The 19285-nt window shown below is 39.7% G+C and overlaps 1 protein-coding gene across 5 annotated transcripts in view; it reads right to left on the minus strand.

Annotated features, from left to right (window-relative positions):
* PHF2 (PHD finger protein 2) overlaps nucleotides 1-19285 on the minus strand; it is a 3400138-nt gene that overhangs the window by 656880 nt on the left and 2723973 nt on the right. For 3 of the 5 annotated variants that reach the window (XM_044078127.1, XM_044078125.1, XM_044078124.1), the window contains exon 19: nucleotides 1474-1757. In XM_044078127.1, the coding sequence (XP_043934062.1) occupies nucleotides 1474-1757 (284 nt within the window). The remainder of the gene's footprint in view (nucleotides 1-1473; nucleotides 1758-19285) is intronic. The other 2 variants (XM_044078128.1, XM_044078126.1) reach the window with 1 other exon arrangement.

Consider the following 19285-nt stretch of genomic DNA (forward strand, 5'->3'; position numbering starts at 1 on the left):
CGGGGACCCCAACAGCTGTAGAGAACATGGTTAATTCCTGGTCGATAGTGGTTGTAGGTGCTACACCAGAAGGATCCAGGGTAAATATCAGTAGTCTGAGGTACAACTAACGGCCACAGCAGAGTCACCAACCTGTGAATGAGGCAAACTGCTAGCCTGCTGTGGTGGCAAACGCTGTTTACTTAACTTTTTCTTTTTTCAGGCTGGAAGAAGGACTGATCACATGACCAGTAGTTTGTTCCAATGTAAAGCCAAAAATGGTGCCTCTTTCCCAGGGATGGCAAGCAGCAAATGTCAGTAAAAGTACAAGTCTTTAAAAGTCAAAATTTTCACATGAAAACAACAGTAAAAAAGCACTTAAAACACATTGTCAGCCCCAAAAGTAAAATAAACATAATTTCTCCACATAAAAATGTTTTTTTTTAATAATTTAAAAGCTTTTAAACTGACTGGAAAAAAAAGAGTACTCCTTTTTAAAAGTACAATGTAGTTTCATGGCAGTCCATTAAAACACAAACTATTAGCTTTAAAATAGCTTTCCTGAACAAGAAAGTGTTATCAAACAAACAATTCTTTAAAAAGGAAGTTTTTTTTTCTCCCAAAGGGAACTGATCTGCCTAGTAAAGGAATAGCACAAACCAACTGCTGATCCTTGAAAGCCTCAGAGAAGCATAGTCTTTGTTGGTAGGAAAGTTCTGAAGGGCTTGGTGGCCAAACCTGCATTTTTAGTTAGCTGAGCTCGAGCTAATAGTTTGGGCACATGGAAGGTGCCCGGAAGCTTTGGAAGCTGCAGGATATAACCCATATAGCTTAGGCTGCTACTGCACTGATCAATAAGAACAATAACCCACAGTATCTTCATAGGTGTTTACTAGGCTAATGACCACAAGGGACTTTTTAAGCACTGCCATACTTCCGATTAATTAATTTATATTCATAGCTTAGCACTAGGCTAACTGCCCTTGTAGGCCATTTTAAGCTTAAATTACTCCATGTGAAAATCAAACCTTGAACTTTGTGCCTGTAAGGTAAACACCTTAACCATAATGCCAACCTTCCTCACAACATCTCCAACTTCAGAAATATAAATAACTCTTGAATGAAGCATACATGGATACTAGAACACTCCTAGATTTAACAAGGGGCATTGACTAATTTACATACTACACTGCGCTATGAGTTCCAAGAACTATCTATAATGAGACACAAAAATGAATAGTTCTTCTTATACTCTCTGCTGACATTTGATCTGTGTGCACTGGTAAATTACTGAAATATGTATATAACATGCTTACCGCAGAATCACCAAATATGAAAATCATTACATCACAGGTTAGAACACAATACATAATATAACAAATCAGGGAAAAGGAAATAACATAAAATATTTCTATTCTTGATTGCTACATGCAATTCATGGCATATAGCAGAGAAGAGCAATGCAGAAATGTTTATTGCATACATTGTACATACCATAATCAGAATCTCTAAAACATTCTCCTAAACTGTCATGTTCATCTTCAAAGTCATCAAAATCAAGAGTGTATTTCAGGCTTTTCTTGATTAATCTTTTTCCTGCACGTCTGCTGCTACTACTACTACCAGTTTTCTTCGATGAAGGAGCTGGATGGGAATTACTTTTTGCTTGGTTACTGCTCCAAGAAGACTGTAGACAAGAATCAGAAGACTGAAGATTTGCCATTGACAACATTCCCTGAATTGCTTCTTGTGTACTAGGAGATGCAGGAGGCTGGCTGCTGAAGGGAATAAAAAATAAACCGCTGGAAATAAACTCATTTCCAAATAAAAATTAAATCGTATAACTTATCAAAGTGCATTAATGACTTTTTATATTCTATTATCAAACAAACCTAAAAATAAACACATACCTTTGCACCAGGAATAGCTAAAAAATATGCAGTTGAGTAATTATAAGTACAAAAAAGAAAAAATAAAAAAAAACATGGAAAAACTACACAGACAGCAGTGCTAAGTTTGCTGGACTGCCATATGATCATGAACCATGCTGGTTGGCAAAAAATGTTTTTCCATCTCCAATAAAGTGGGAAATTAAATTATCTGGAACTCTCTGTCAACAGTACATGCCAAATGATACATACATGATGAATTCCTAATTTAAAAAAGAAGATATATGAATCAGCAAAGCAATGTACACTGACTTTCTCTGGAAAACGAGAGTATATGAATGAAAAATATTCTGAATACCATACCTGGATGAAGTAAAGTGCAGTTAAGACAGACATTCTACTTAAGAGAACAGCTTGAAATGAAAATTATTTCAGTAGTTAGTAACAATAATGGAGGGTATTCAAAGCTGCTTAGTGCTTCTGCAAAGCACTTAGTACCACTAGCTTGTGCTTTTTTTTCAATTAGGTTAACATAATGTAGCTAGACCTGTAGCTCAACAAAGTGCAAAAACATGTAAATCAGATGCATAACTAGCCACTTTAGCCACATTTCATGAAACTAAGTGAACATGACAGAGATAAAAAAGGTTGTGAACCACTGAGTGTTTCTGAGTACTGCCAAATATGCATACTCCTACTTTGTGGAGTTCCCTTACCAGTGTAGTTTTTATTATTTTTAATAATTTAAAAGCAAATAGCAGTAATTATCAATTAAAATTCACATAAAACATTACAACCAAGTACCCAGCCCTACTTCTACAGTGGCACAGAACTGATACCATCCTTAAATATTCCAATAAAAGTTTCTTACGAAGAAACAAAACTTCTACTAAATATGTGATGCAACACCAACTATTTCCTAGGTCTCATATGGAAAACAGTACCACATTAAGGAAATCAACAACTCTACAACTTTCAGAAATGCCTGTAAACCTGTTGAAGCATTATGTTAACTTGTCCCAAATGTGTCATCACCTATCTAACTTAATACCTAACCAGACTCATTTTAACATTACGTACTGTGTCTGAGTTGCTGTTTTGCTGTGACATATATTCACCAGACAATTTGGTATAAATATGTGATGTGACTATATCACAGTCTATATGATATGAAACCTTGTCAGAAGATTACAGTCAGTGAAATGAATGATGTCTTTGTACAGACAGGAAGAGACCCACAGTAATGTTTTCTTAAAGGAACTAAATCTCCATCATCAGATATACAGGAGATGCTGAAGTGATAGATTCACGTCCCAACATATCCCCACCTCTGACATAAAGTTCCACTAAATGTCAAGCAGAGTAGCACCCTTGTCACTTTCAAGGTAACCATAGATAACTGGATGATTTGCCCCAAATTATCCCGCTGTCTACCTTGCATGACTCTCCTTGAAGCTGGAGGGAACTGTTTCATATGGGTTACTGGCTAAGCTTGTAATGGTCTGCAGACTGATTAACAAGTGCTTACCTATGAACCTAACAAAAGAAAAGCAACCTAAACAGAACCCTAGGTTTACCTCTGTAACACAGCTAGCCAGAAACAGTACTCTCAACAGCAGATACATAGAGAAGTACAAAATATTGAGGTAAAAGTAAAGAAGTTGCCAAAACCAAAAGAAGTATAAAAGCACTCACATGAGATGCCTCTTAATGAGGAAGATGCAGAAGAAGAAGAAACACATGTATATTCATAGATGAAGAGGCTATACCCTCTACTTCACCTAAGAGCACCAATGAAAGTCTTCCTGACTTGGCAGATTTGCATATAAGTAATGAAACATTTATGAAAGCCCATTGGGAGAATGATATGTTATGCAGGGCCAGAAAAAATACAGCTAGAATAGAAGGAGAAATAAATGAGCAGGTTGGCCCAATCCCATCCCCATATTTGAGATGAAGAATGATTTACTTTACAGGGAAAATAAAGACAAAGAAAAATAATGCATCCACTGTAAGTTCTAAAGCCTATGAGAACAGTTGTGATAAAACTGGTACACAGTAATATTCTGGGAGGACACTTATGGATGAATAAAAACCAAAACTAGAATTTCAGATAGATATTACTATCCTGGTACAATGAATGACATTGCGAACTTCTGTGCAGCTTGCCCAAAATGCCAAAAGATGGCACCATATCCTGGGTTCAGAAGTCTCCTGATATCTATGCCAGTTATTGAAGTTCCAGCTGAGTGGACATCTACGCATCTTGCAAGTTCATTAGTAAACTCGAGTAATGGTCAACAATACATTCTAGTACTTATTGACCATGCTACTAAGCTTCCTGAAGCAGTGTTAATCAATAGCCAAAGAGCTAGTGTTAGTTTTCTTCATGGCAGGGATGCCCAAAGAAATACAGATTAGGAAACCTCATTTATATCCAGTGTAATGCACCAGCCTTGCCAGTGTTTTATAGTAAACACCTACAACCTTCAGTGTGCCATCCTCAAACTGATGGGTTACTGGATTGCATTAATAAAACTGTTAAATATATGTTAAAAAGAAAAGATGGTAAAAGATTGGACTGGTAACTTACCTACCTCCTTTTTTCTGTAAGACAGGAGCTCCAAGCTTCCTTGAGTTACTGTACAGAAGACATCCTTCAGGCTTACTTGACATAGCCATAGCAAAGCAGAATTGGAAGGATGAGAAGAAAACCCCATTTAAGCAAGACAGCGCACTTTACAAACTCTCAGGACAGGTTAAAAATGTCATGCCGGTATTTAGGGAACTTATAAAAAGTGCACAAGATCTGAAGTGTATAACAAGAACGACAGACTCAAGTATTTTAACAAAGGGGCCAAAGTGTTAGTAAAAATTCTTTCTGTTGAGAATAAATTCCTAGGAGAGTAGCAAGGACCCTTTTATGTGCTTGAGAAGGTAAAAAAGTGATCAGCAAAATAAGACAAACTGAACAGAGAAAATCCAAGCAGAAATATCACATACATGTGTTAACACAGAGGGAAGCCGAAGCTTTTCTAGTTGGCCTATGAATTCTCACTCTGCTTTTTAAATAGATGAAACTTTGTCTAATGTGTAGAAACAAGAAGTGAAGAGTTCCTACTGAGTTTTTTTTTTTTTGAGCTGCCTGGTACAACAGATTTAGTTCAACATTGTACTGAAACTTTACATGTGAAAAGGTTAAGCCATAAGTGAAGTGCAAAAGGTGCTTAAACTGGGAATTACTGAGGAATCATATTGCTAATGGAACAATCTGACTCTACTGGTCCTTTGGCTGGAAGGCTTTATAAGCTTTTTTAATGGTGTCTGGAAAATGAATAAGATATCTAAATTTGGCACCTATCCAATACCCAGAGTAAATGAACTCGTAGAAAGACTAGGCAAAACAAGGATTTTGACCACCATTGTTTTGACCAAAAGCCAAAGAGAATACAACATTCTCCATCTCTGAAGATTTTTTTTATTATAATTTCTTATCCTCGGTACTTCATGATGCTCCTGACACTTTTCAACAGCTCATGTATAAAGATTTGAAACCTCACATCAAATACTCAGCCACATACCTTGATGAAGCCCAATAAAAGCTGTGCTGGAATCTTCAAGACAGGCAGGACTTACTGTTAATGCTACTAAAACTGAGCTTTGTTTGACAAAAGCCAAACACTTGTGATATGTACTAGGGAGAAGAGTAATCAGAATCCAAAAAGACAAAATAAAAGTGGTATAGAACTGGCCTATGCCCAGTACCAAACATCATGTAAATGCATTCTTAGAGCTGCAGGCCAATGTAGAAAGTTTGCACCCAACTTTGTTCTTACAACCTGTTCTTTGACAGGCTATACCAAAAGTAAATATCACATCCAGGCAATGCAGACTGTGGTAGTAGATGAAGCCTTTAACTACTGAAAACAATTTTGTGTTCCAAGCCAGTCTTAGTCACACTGACTTTGATAAACCTTTTATTGTGTATACTAATGCACCTGAAGTAAGCTTAGGAGATGTACTATCTCAAGCAGTAAGTGGTGAAAAACATCCAGTCTGTTATCTTAACAGAAAGATAAGTACGTCAGAGACAAGACAATCTGCCACAGAGTGTGACTGCCTCACTATTAAGTGGGAACTAACTTCTATGCAGTATTATCTATTGGGGTGCAACTTCACTGTGGTAACCAGTCACACACCCTTACACTGAATAGACAAACAAAGGGATGTTAACCCCAAGTCATGTAGGTTGGCTTTGGTGCTACAGCTGTTTCATTTTTCAAGTCAGACATGGGCCTGAAGAAAACAAATAAGTGAATGCTGAAGGGTTACCTCAGTCTCACAACCCATTCTAATCAGTACAGAATTGCACGTTTTCTGCTAGGATTGAGGGCATTGTGGCACAGCAGCTTCTGAAATGTTGTTTGATGTACACATACACATACACATGCACACACACACACACAGACAGACACAGACACACACACACACACACACACACACACACACATATATATATATATATATATATATATATATATATATATATATATATATATAAATTCATAGGTAGGTACTAGGCTATTGGCCCTAGGGCCTATATAAGTCCAGCCAAACGGTACCCTGGCTTTTGCCACCCAAGAAAATGTTATATATATATATATATATATATATATATATATATATATATATATATTCATAGGTTCATAGGGAGGTACTAGGCTATTGGCCCTAGGGCCTATATAAGTCCTGCCAAACGGTACCCTGGCTTTTGCCACCCAAAAAAATTATTTTCCTGTGCTCCTGTCAAGCAGAGCCACAGAAGTGATCCCCGGGGTGAATTTCCTATCTCCCATCATATATAAAGGTATGAATTGGTGATGTATAAAATCTATAATAGGAAAGCTTAATGTGAATCACCTGTGAGGTGTGCTATTAAAAAAGTTACGTACTCCCAAATGGCAGATAGGCTTGCCTCTCATGGAGGGGGAGTTTTGTGACCAGCAGTGGAGACTCTTGGGAAATTCTGACCAGAAACCTTGTCCAGAAAAAGCTACGTAAATACTAGGGACCTATATACTCAGCAGTGCTAGAGGAGAGGCCTACTTGTGGATATATCAAGCAGTATAAGGCAGTCTGACCTAACTTGGAATACCAAGACTCTGGAACATAAGACATTCTCATTTTCCTTTCAGAGACTGGACAGATGAAATGAATGTGAACTGTAAATACCAGCAATTTTATAAAGCAGTGACGACGATTTTTTTTTTTGTTGGAAATTAACTCCAAACTGTTTTGCTGCACTTGAACTGACTTGGCCATCTCCAGTGTTTGGTACATACTGCAGTGCTCACGACTTTTCATCCATCCACTACATCATCTAATTAAACAATTTCCTTGCCTATTCTATCTGTATATTCTTACTCATTTTATATCTATGTTCAAAGCTTTAAAAAGCTACATTGGTACCCAAAACAGCTACTAAATTGTTCTTAATTTTTGTAATTTTCTTAAGTAACTTTCTATCTAATGCATTGCACATTTTGTTATATCTTTCTGTACATCTCTATTCCAGACCCCCTGAAAAGTAACCAGACACTGAATGGCTAATCTGGTTAACAAAATGTAAATAAATAAAAAAAATGTGTGTGGAATAACTCTGAACATAAAATATATAAAACTTTGTTTTTTTTCCCTATTTTGGAAAACAGAGAAGAAATAGAACAGATTGTTTTAGACACTAACTTGGCCACAAAAAAAGTTTCTGTCCATTGAGAAACGCTATCCTCATGAAAAAAAAAGTAAGACTGACAACAAACACATTAAGGCCTGCAGTTCTAAAATTCTATGGCTAATACAATGGCTGCCAGACTGTAATTGTTCAAAGGATGTAGAATCTACTTTTCTAGCTTAAAATTCCCATTCCCACACTGGTACAATATTTCGCTCTGGAGGTCTAAGGTTCAAAATCCATTTAAGAACGACACTGACCTGCTCTATAAAAGCCAATGGAGTGAGCCAATGAAAGCATGTTGCAAATGCTGGCACTTGTAGTTTTATGCAGGAGCAGGCCAGTACTATCTCATGGTCGGTATACAGGTATTATAATACAGAAGGAAGAGTGGAAGTCAACAGACGTACACTTTGTGCTGTCTATAACAAAACTATCCTCTCCTTGCTCAGATAAGATTTTACTAGCAGTGGAATTTATTTTTATGTAAAATCCCTTATGTGAATAAAGTCGATCCTGGCTATCAAGGGTTAAACATCCAGGCTCTTATCCTAAAGCTTCCAAAGCTTTAGGCTTGGCTTTAGGCTTCCTAAGGCTTGGAATGAAGACTATCCCATTTTCACTAAAACAAGTTATCATAATAAGATGTGTTTTGTCCTGTTTGAAGGATGACATTCTGAATCAATAAAGTTGATGGAAAGCATACTGGTGTTATATCCTAGGAAATAAGGAGACCACACGGTTCTGGAGTTGTAAGGCCTTTCTTTATTAAGAGCCTCCAGGTGCGCACCCATGCTACATGTTCACAACTTCTCCATAGCCATACATACACCGGAAACAACAAGTTACCAGAGAATACAGAACCAACACTACATGTTGCTAATTCCCCATAGCGCCCCTACAGTACAATAACAACATTACTTGCCCGATACTACATTCCTCCCCTCTTAAGTGCGGGAACCGCTTCCTTACATAAGAAAAACGAGGGAGCAAGTCAAAACCAATCCATCTAGTCACTTAATTTCTAAATACCCGGCTAGTATTAAACGGTTACCATACAACCTAGTTAGGTTGGTCTTTTAAGCTATACATACAATTTTAACACTGATAGTCCTTCAAGTAACTAGGTTTAACCAGTGTCCGCTTAGAACGGCGCAATGGTACCACCCTAGGTGACTCCGGTGTCACAGTTACCAACTCTGGTACCGGTGTGTCCATCCCTGGAAAAGTTGGGTCCTCGGGAACCTCTCCTTCCGAGTCCCGCTGGTCTCCCTCGGCCCCCAAAATCGGAGATCCTCCTGCCGCTGCGAGCCCTTCTCCCGAAACTAACGGTATTTCCGGGGCTTGCAGTTCCATGGAGTCCTTCTCCTGTGCACTCCGCAGAATCTGGTCCACATGTCTCCTCACCACGAAACCTCCATTCAACCTCACCTGGTACGACAGTGGACCGGTGCTCTTGACAATGAACCCTGGAATCCATTTAGGTCCATAACTGAAGTTTCGCGTCATCACTGCATCTCCCTCCAAGAAACTTCTCTCTCTCCGACGTCGATCATGATGTTCTTTTTGCCTCCACTGTGTCCTCTCTACCTTAGCTCGGATGTTTGGATGCAGCAGATCCAATGTTGATCTTAATCTCCGTCCTTGCAACATCTCGGCAGGTGACAATCCCGTGGTAGACTGGGGTGTAATGCGGTAGTTGAATAACACCCTTGACACTTTTGCTGCCATACTTCCGTCTCCGGCCTTTTTCATCATCGCTTTAAAGGTCTGGACAGCCCTTTCAGCACAGCCATTTGAAGCCGCATGGTATGGTGCTGATGTGACGTGTACAATGCCATTTTTTTTCAGAAAACCCTTGAACTCTCCACTCATGAAACATGAAGAATTATCTGATACAATAGTCTCTGGTAATCCTTGGCTACTGAAACTCTTCCTCAGGCATTCAATGGTAGTGGTGGAAGTGGGTGTTTTGACTGGGTAGGCATCCATCCATTTAGAATGAGCATCCATTATTATCAAAAACATGGCCCCCATAAAAGGCCCTGCATAGTCTATATGAAGTCTCTGCCAAGGTCTACTCGGCCACTCCCATGGGTGTAGTGGTGCCGCCACAGGTAAGTTGCGATGTTGTTGACAGATGTTACACTCTTTCACAGCGACTTCAATGTCGTGGTCCAACTTTGGCCACCAGAAATAACTTCGGGCTAAGGCCTTCATTCGGGTGATGCCCACATGACCCTGGTGCAGCTGTTGTAAAAGTGCGCGTCTTCCTGGGGGCGGAATTATCACTCGTGCCCCCCACAATACGCATCCATCTTGCACACTCAGCTCTGTTTTTCTCACCTCATAAGGCCTAAAAACTGGATCAGTTTGTTGTGTTGTCCAGCCTTGCTGGACCCCCTGAAACACTCTAGCTAGCACCGGGTCTTTTCGTGTCCATTCACTCAGTTCCCTAGCAGACACCAACGTGATGTCCTCCATCATCAAAACTCGGTCCTCCGTTTCCTCTTCCGTGAGATGCCCCGGTAGCGGCAGACGGCTCAGCGCATCCGCATTACTATGGCGTTTCCCGGGCTTATAAACAATCTCATATTCATAAGCTCTCAATGTTACAGCCCATCTCTGAATGCTGGGAGAAACCATCTGAGGCACGGCCTTCATCTCGCTGAACAGGGACAACAAAGGCTTATGATCGGTGCAAACAGTAAACTTCCTGCCATAGAGGTATTTGTGGAACCTCTTAATTCCAAAAATTACAGCCAAACCCTCTTTGTCTAGCTGGGAATAGTTTGACTCCGCTGGTGTTAAGGTTCGTGACATGAACCCAATGGGTCTTTCTTGTCCATCTGGCATACGGTGTGCCAACACGGCCCCTAACCCATAAGGTGAGGCATCACATGACAGAATTAAGTCCTTATGACTATCGTAGTGCACCAAAACCTCTGAGGACTGCATTAGTTCCTTGGACTGCTCAAACGCTTTGTCTTGTTCCTCCTGCCACGTCCACAGGGTCTCCTTCCTTAATAGTTTATGTAAAGGAGCTAACAGCGTTGACAGATTTGGTAGGAACCTGTTATAATAGTTGAGTAAGCCTAAATAGGCCTTCAGCTCCGTAACATTTGTGGGTGCAGGTGCCTCTTGGATGGCTTTTACCTTGTCTGGCAGGGGGTGTAGGCCCGATGCATCCACCTTGTAACCCAGGAACTCTGCTTCCTTTGCCATGAAAGCACATTTACTCCTCTTCACCCGTAGACCAGCCTCTCGCAGACGCCTTAGCACCTCGTTCAGAGTCTCCAGATGCTCGCAATTGTTCCTACCCGTCAACAGGATGTCGTCCAAATACACAGCCACCTTCGGAATTCCTGCCACCAGTCCCTCCATTATTCTCTGGAAAATAGCTGGACTAGAGGAAACCCCAAAGGGTAAACGATTGACTTGGAACAACCCTTTGTGTGTGTTAAGGGTAACATATGCCTTTGACCCTTCTTCCAGAACTACTTGTTGATATGCATGACTGAGGTCCAGTTTACTAAACTTTTCACCTCCCGACAGCTTTTCAAATACATCCTCCACCTTGGGTAATGGATACTGCTCCAGTTTCGAAACTTGGTTCACTGTTAGCTTGTAGTCACCACATATGCGTACAGTATTATCTGGCTTTAATACTGGAACAATTGGTGCCGCCCATTCCGAAAACTTCACTGGGTCAATTATACCTTGCTTGGTGAGTCGCCCAACTCAGTCTCCACTTTCTTCTTCATTGCGTATGGTACGGGTCGGGTTTTGTAAAATCTTGGCGTTGCGTTTTCGTTAACGTGTATCTTTGCTGGTGGACCCCTCCAGGTCCCCAGTTCCTCTTTGAACACTTCTTCGTTGTTCTCCAGCACATCTTGCAATGTCAGCCCATGCTGTTCGACTTTATGGAGCCGTAGACAACCCATTTCCAGTTCCTTTAGCCACGCCCGGCCTAACAGGTTTGGTCCTTTACCTGCTACCACCATGACTGGCAACTGTTTGACTTTATCTTTATGTTTTACAGTTACTTTGGCCATCCCCAGTGTGGGAACTGTTTCACCTGTATATGTTTTCAAAGTCACTGAACAGTCCTGCAGCTCCTGAGCTTCTTTTAGCCATAACTTTCCATACTCAGCCTTGGACAGAACTGTCACACTACATCCCGTATCCACTTCAAACTGCACCATTTTACCATTTAAGTCCAACTGGGTTGTAATGGGATCGACTCTTTCCCACCTTGCCTCTTTCATGTTAAACATAGTAAACACTTCCTCTTCTTCCCTGGTTTGTTGATCTGTACCTTCACGCATGTGGTGTGCATACTGCCGTTTTATTTTCCGGTTTCCCTTTCTGTCCATCATACTGCTCTTTTCCTCCCCCTTTCTCGGCTGGTCCCTAGAGGGCGTTGATCGGCACATTTTCTTCACATGGCCCTTTTTTCCGCAAGCATGACATTTTTCATTTAAGAAACGACAGTTCCGTGACAAATGTTCACCGCCACACCTGTAACAGGCATACTGACCAGACTTCCCTTGTGATTTATGCTCCACGACCACTTTATGCACTGGCAGTGGGGTAGCACTCCTGCTCCCAACCCCTTCGATGGTTCTTGGTTGTAAATCACGAATGTCTTTATTCGCCGTCCCGATGGCCTGTGCCAACTTCAAGGCCTTTTCAAACGACAACTCAGGCTCCGCTAACAATCTGCGTTGTATGCGGTCATCTGCAATGCCACATACGAGCCTATCTCGTAGCATTTCTGTCAGTCTGTCCCCATAATTACAGTGTTGCGCCAGTTCTCTCAGCACTGCGACATACTCCGTTACCGTTTCATTGGCCATTCTAGTCCTTGAATTTAACTTGGACCTTTGGACTATTGCACTCGGCTTCGGGTTATAATGTGACTGAAGCAAGCTCGTCAACTCCGTGAACGATTTATCCCCTGGTTTATCAGGACTCAATAAGTTCCTCATCAGACTGTACGTCTTGCTGCCCACCGAGCTCAGCAATATGGCTCGCTTCCGGCCCGCATCCACTATCTGGTTTGCTTCAAAAAAATGTTCCAACACTTCACAATACTCCTCCCAGGTCTGGGTCTGACAGTCGTATGCAACCAGCGACCCCAACATGGAACCAGACATAACTCCGGCAGGCCCAGTCTCTTCGTCGTCCGACATTAACTGCACCCCGCCGTTTTCACTCGCAGCGGACTCGGAGGCATCCCATCCTCGTCGCCAATATGTTATATCCTGGGAAATAAGGAGACCACACGGTTCTGGAGTTGTAAGGCCTTTCTTTATTAAGAGCCTCCAGGTGCGCACCCATGCTACATGTTCACAACTTCTCCATAGCCATACATACACCGGAAACAACAAGTTACCAGAGAATACAGAACCAACACTACATGTTGCTAATTCCCCATAGCGCCCCTACAGTACAATAACAACATTACTTGCCCGATACTACAACTGGTGATCCTGATTCCAGTATAAGAAGTAAAGATATGTCTTCTATATTGAATCCTGTGAAAGTCTTCATCAGAATTTTGGAAGCTATGCATTGCCTTGTGAAACAAAAAGATAAGTGTAATCCATTTCTAGACTATGGCCTTGAATGCTGAAGAGTCAAGTTTCCATCTGCAAGCCACTGAGATTTTCCTCCTCTTAGTACCTGCTGTCATACTGAATTACTAAAGCCTACTGTTTTTAACTTTAGAGTCCTTTTCACAGCCCGTTTTGATTTTTTAAAGCTAGATATCACAACTGCAAAGACTGTGTCCTGCTTTTTTGGCTAGATACCAGGGGTGTGTTACACTCTGTGTCTGGACTGACAATAGAACTATCTGCAGAGAGTTGAGAAATACTTCCAAGGCAAGCCACACTGTCAAAATCTTCTTAATGCAGATAAGTAGTGTGAACATTGGAGGATCCCAGGAACCTGAAATGAGGGAGGTGGAAAGTGAGCCCGCAAATTATAGCATGCAGCATCACCCAAAGAATTTCTGGCAACAAAGAATGGAATGAAATCATCTGGAATTTCTACAGCATTTCAAATCTCTTTAGGAAATATTAGTGGTAAGGCAGGTCTGGAATCACCTTTTTTGGGAGAATGACAAAAGCTTGTCCCTTGTTCTAAGAGGAAACTATTCTCCTGCCTTTTTCTGCAGTAAATTCTGGATCTGAATCCGTCCATAGAAAAGGCAACTTAGACAATAGTCTGGTATGCTTATCAGCACTGAGATAGTTGTGAACCTAAATATATTCCCTACTCCAACCAGTTCTACAATTCATCAGTCTCTTACTAAATGTCTCCAACTCGATTGTGAAAAATTAATGTTCAACTGGGTAGATCCCTGAAACTTGGGGAATGTAAAAGTGTAACAGGAATATGTCTGACATTTGCCTGTTTGCTCGAAATAGGACGACTTCCTTAGGCCTGAAACCATTTGGCTTACTCCTTTCTGGAATTTTCTTTGAAGCAGAAATGCTGCTGGAATAATTACTCACTGGTACTTCACAAAACTCCTTAAGACCTGTTTTGCTATGCCCTTTTTATCCAGGTCAAATTGTTGGCTTTGTCAACAAAAACAATGTATTAAGGTTCAGCAGTGTATCTAAAAGGGCTGCTTTGAAAATCCTTGTAGTAAGTCTGGAGTCTCAGCCAGGTATTATGCCTTAAGACTACTCCAGAATAATCAGATCTGCAAGATACATCTATGGCAGTGTAGTTACATTTAGCCATGTGCCCACCAAGTTTATCAGCTGTTTCTTCTGTACTATGAGCTACTTTTATTTCTTTCTAGGAGCTGTCCTGTCTCTTCCTAAATCTAATCTAGGATTGTACTCTTATACAAATAAATGCAGACCTGGTAAATGACAGCTCTAAATGTCAGGATGGTAGAACATGCAGACTTCTTAATAAATCCACACAAAACACTAGCTTCCCTTTTTTGGAAGAGGTCTCAGTGGAAGAATCTCCATTATCAGTCTTCTACAATTCTAAGTGCTCATCATATGGTCTATATAATGCATCCTAGTTGACGCTGGAGACTGAGTATCTGGATACTGAGGAGTGCCATCTATAATATCCTTAATCTGAGATTAACAAGGGTTAATCAATTGTTGTGCCAAGTAAGCTCTTAATAATTCCGATTACATAATTTATGGTGAAGGCATTTGTCACCTCAGCTATAAAACTTGTTTCACCACCCTGACTCCAAGGCATAGAGGACTGAAACCCTGACTACAGCCTAGAAGACCTGTGCTTGATTAGCAGTACTGGAGTCTAGGGGAGATGGGGGAAAGAGGGGTGATGGACTTGAGTGACCAACAGCTCTCTCATACTCTGAGGATGGGAAGCTGTTTTTTTTTTACTTTGTTGCAAATTCTGTTGGTAAAGGTTGACAACTCTGCCAGGAGTGAATTTGTTAACACCCATCTAATCATCCAGTTCCTGTCTGAAGGAAGATAATGTATCACACTGATTGATTTGCAGTGGGAGCCTATTACAGAGATGAGGAAGGTGATGTAATGAAACAGAATAACATGATTTGTGTTAGCAGGCATTTTTCTGAAGGATATGAAGTCTGAAACTCAGATGTATATCATTATTTAGTGACTTCACTCCTCCCTTTTATGAGGAACAGATCAAAAAATATGAGGCAAAAATCTGGACAGTGGATAGGTAAGCCTGCCCATACTCAATTGAGGAGCAATTAACAAAAAGTCTGCGAGTGGGTACCTAGAACTCCTGAAATGCAGGAGCCAATCATGTCTCGTATCTGAATTCTGCCCTTGACCCTCCTTCTTAAGTTGTTAAAAAAAAATCTCTGTATTTTAAACTATAGCAAACTGCTTTAGAAAGAAGCTCAGGTTTGACCGCAAATGCAACACCAGTACGCATTAAAGAATGTTTAGGGCCAGCTGATCATGCCTCCCAACACTTTGTCCCTGGGGTAGTTGTCACCTTTTTCCTGCCTAGCTATGCTACTGATTCTATCAACAGTATGATAAAAACATAGCAATTAAGAGTACTATTAAAAATTCAGAGATAAGTACTTCCGTAAAGTAATGCAACTAAATAATTGACAAAAGAAAAACACTTATTCCCAAACAGAAGTGGAAGAATCAAGAACAGTTTTGGGGAAACTCAAATGACCATTAACGATGGTAAAAAGAATTAAAGAAGGCTTGAACTGCACTCATTTCTAAACAGAGTGGTGCAAGACCACTGTACATTTCAGCTAACTCACAGGTACTATACAGTAACGATACAGTAAGTGTAGCTTTAAGAAACAGTTACCAATAAATGGTGTGTGCATTATGGCTTCTCAAAGTTCACTTGAGGAAAGCTGTTGGTGAGATGCATGCCATGTCTCTGGCCTCTCTATTCTGCCATTTCTGACTGTGTGTGCACACAACCATATACAAATATTACACCTACTTCACAGAAAACCATGAAGTAGAATGGGACTGAAGAACATAACAGTAACCATACTGCAACTGCTAACTATCCAAGTACTTCCTTTTCATAAAGGTTAAGAGGGTCACTATTAACAATATTACAGAAAGGGAAATACTTTTTTGTGGAGGTGAATTTTTGACATAGGGCTTCATTAATATTTTAACTACTTGCGCTACAAAACTACACAGTTGAGCTACTACTGCTACTGAATTAATTCTGAATGACACAGCAAAATCAATCAGATTAGCAAGCAGTATGTCTTCTAATATGAAGAAACAGTTACTATATTTCTTGCTCATAGGTTCATAGATAAGTACTAGGTTAGTTACCATTGTGGGCCATTTCAAGCCTAGTAAATTTCCCTTTTTAAGCCCAAATTAACCTATCCCATTTGGTTATACAATGGCCTTACCCACCTCATGGTCAATAAACATATATATATATATATATATATATATATATATATATATATATATATATATATTACCCTTAATGAGAATAACTGGGATCACACCATTGATAACTTGTGGGGACCCATGCATGGGATAAAGCATTTAAGAGCTGCCTCTGCCCATTAGTAGTACAAAGGGAAGTCCTGAGGTAAATTTTCTGTTTCCCATTCATAGATCCAAGATGCAAGTGTATATGGATGGAGATGAACTTTGTTTTATGTGGATGGGGAGTGTGTTTCAGAGCAGCGTTATCCTCTGCAAGAAATACACGTCCCCCCAAACCATTCTGTTGATGTTGCAGAAGAGCTTTAGATCCCTAGACAAGTACTTCTGATACCATTTCACTTGATGATGTGCAGTAAACCCATCAGTATTGGGTTGGAGGATGCCTTGTGTGCCAGACACAGGTCACCTCTTGGCAGTCTGTAGGATACCAAATATAGTGACAGGGCTTTGGTCAGTCCATGTAAGACATGTTGTTTATTTCTTGTATTCTTTTAGTAAGGTATCAATGGGGGCATTCCAGTTGTTGCATCTGTCTGGTCAGGTATGTGCTAAAGGGGGTATTATACTCAGTAACTGGCTTAATGAGGGCTGAATAAAAGGGAACAATGACACTCTTAGATCTAAATAGAATCCCTTTGTTTATCAGATGTGCAACACATAAGGAATTTCTTACAACAATGGACACGTTGGTCAAAAGTTAGGTCACTGCCCACTTAAGTTCTCTAATACTGAACAACTGGGTCAACTTTTATGGGTGTATTGTCAATGTGTAATTTTATTACAAAGGTGAAAGTTTACATTTCATAGCACTGGGAACACTGACACACAATGGAAGCAATGCTGTGCATATTATAAAAAAACACATGGTATAATTTTTGAGTGATAAACTTGAGTATTATTACTAGTTTGCAGTATCGGAATTGATGTTGCGTTATGAATGCGCTTTCCAAGCTGCTTAGTGAAGAGTGGTGACTCTTCAAGTCAGGCCGTTGTTTTTATTAAAGAAGTAAATGATATTGTTTAAGCCATTACGCTGGATGTTATATCAATGATAGGTAATGTAGACATTTATTATGCCGATACTTTGTAACATGCTGTAACATCTAACGGCAATATATTTAACGCAGCTATATAGTCTATATAGACTGTAAGATAGCGCAATAACATGTAATAAGTGTTCGCATTTAATACTGCACTTTATGTGTGGTTTTTGATTTTAAATGTCTTATCAAAGCTTTAAAAGCGTTTACATGCATTTGCAAATTCTAATGTTGTTTTATTGAATATCACCAGACCGATTGCTGGTCGCAATTGCAATAACATGTAATAAGTGTTTGCATTTAATACTGCACTTTATGTGTAGTTTTTGATTTTAAAGGTCTTATCAAAGCTTTAAAAGCTTTTACATGCATTTGTAACCTCTAATGTTGTGTTATTGAATATCACCAGACCGATTGCCGGTCGCAGATGCACAAATATGCGAAGAGTAATAATTTTATTTTTATTTTTACTTTTATTTTTATTTCTTATGTCAAGTTATATATCTTGAAATAGGAGCAGTGGAATTTATGAACTAGTATTGCTCATTCTGATATATGTTATATAATTTAAAAGTTTCAAATACTTTTATAGCATTTTTATAGTGTTAGGACTTTTTTGCATCTATGACTTTAAGAAGAAACTGCATTTGATTGGTTGAAGTGATGATTACGTGTTTTAAAAAGTTTTTTCCTAATGAGTTCTTGTTGTTTGTCTGATGAAGCGGCGACATACAGCCGTGAAAGCGCTCACGAAATTAAAACTTTTATTTTAAATCTATATACATGGATTGATGGGTTCTGTGTACAAGGCATAAGTATTTGGATGTACGCAAGTTTTTGGACATACGCTGGTTAGAAGGTTATACCATTGTATTTTGGAAATAACGCTGTCTCAAGTCAAGACTTGTTATTTGGCATTGTGTATGAACCTACAGCAAGCCGTCTTTGGATGCCATTATCATTTGAATTTACGAACATTCTTTGGGTTTACTCTAACGCATGAAGAGATGGAATGAGCGTTCCATTTAAGTGAGTAACTAGTATATTTGTGACTTCACAACTATCGCAATTAGCCATCATTGTTTTAAGAACTTTATAAGAACCTTATATATCATTCACTTATACTTTGAACGATTCATAGTTGGCTCTGCAGGGTGTTATTTTTGTACATTCTTGGGCATTTGATATTATCATATATATATATATATATATATATATATATATATATATATATATATATATATATATATTACCCTTAATGAGAATAACTGGGATCACACCATTGATAACTTGTGGGGACCCATGCATGGGATAAAGCATTTAAGAGCTGCCTCTGCCCATTAGTAGTACAAAGGGAAGTCCTGAGGTAAATTTTCTGTTTCCCATTCATAGATCCAAGATGCAAGTGTATATGGATGGAAATGAACTTTGTTTTATGTGGATGGGGAGTGTGTTTCAGAGCAGCGTTATCCTCTGCAAGAAATACACGTCCCCCCAAACCATTCTGTTGATGTTGCAGAAGAGCTTTAGATCCCTAAACAAGTACTTCTGATACCATTTCACTTGATGATGTGCAGTAAACCCATCAGTATTGGGTTGGAGGATGCCTTGTGTGCCAGACACAGGTCACCTCTTGGCAGTCTGTAGGATACCAAGTATAGTGACAGGGCTTTGGTCAGTCCATGTAAGACATGTTGTTTATTTCTT

Source organism: Protopterus annectens, chromosome 7.part0, assembly GCF_019279795.1.
Source record: "Protopterus annectens isolate FY-2018-M chromosome 7.part0, PAN1.0, whole genome shotgun sequence".
In the NCBI taxonomy this organism is placed as follows: Eukaryota; Metazoa; Chordata; order Ceratodontiformes; family Protopteridae; genus Protopterus; species Protopterus annectens.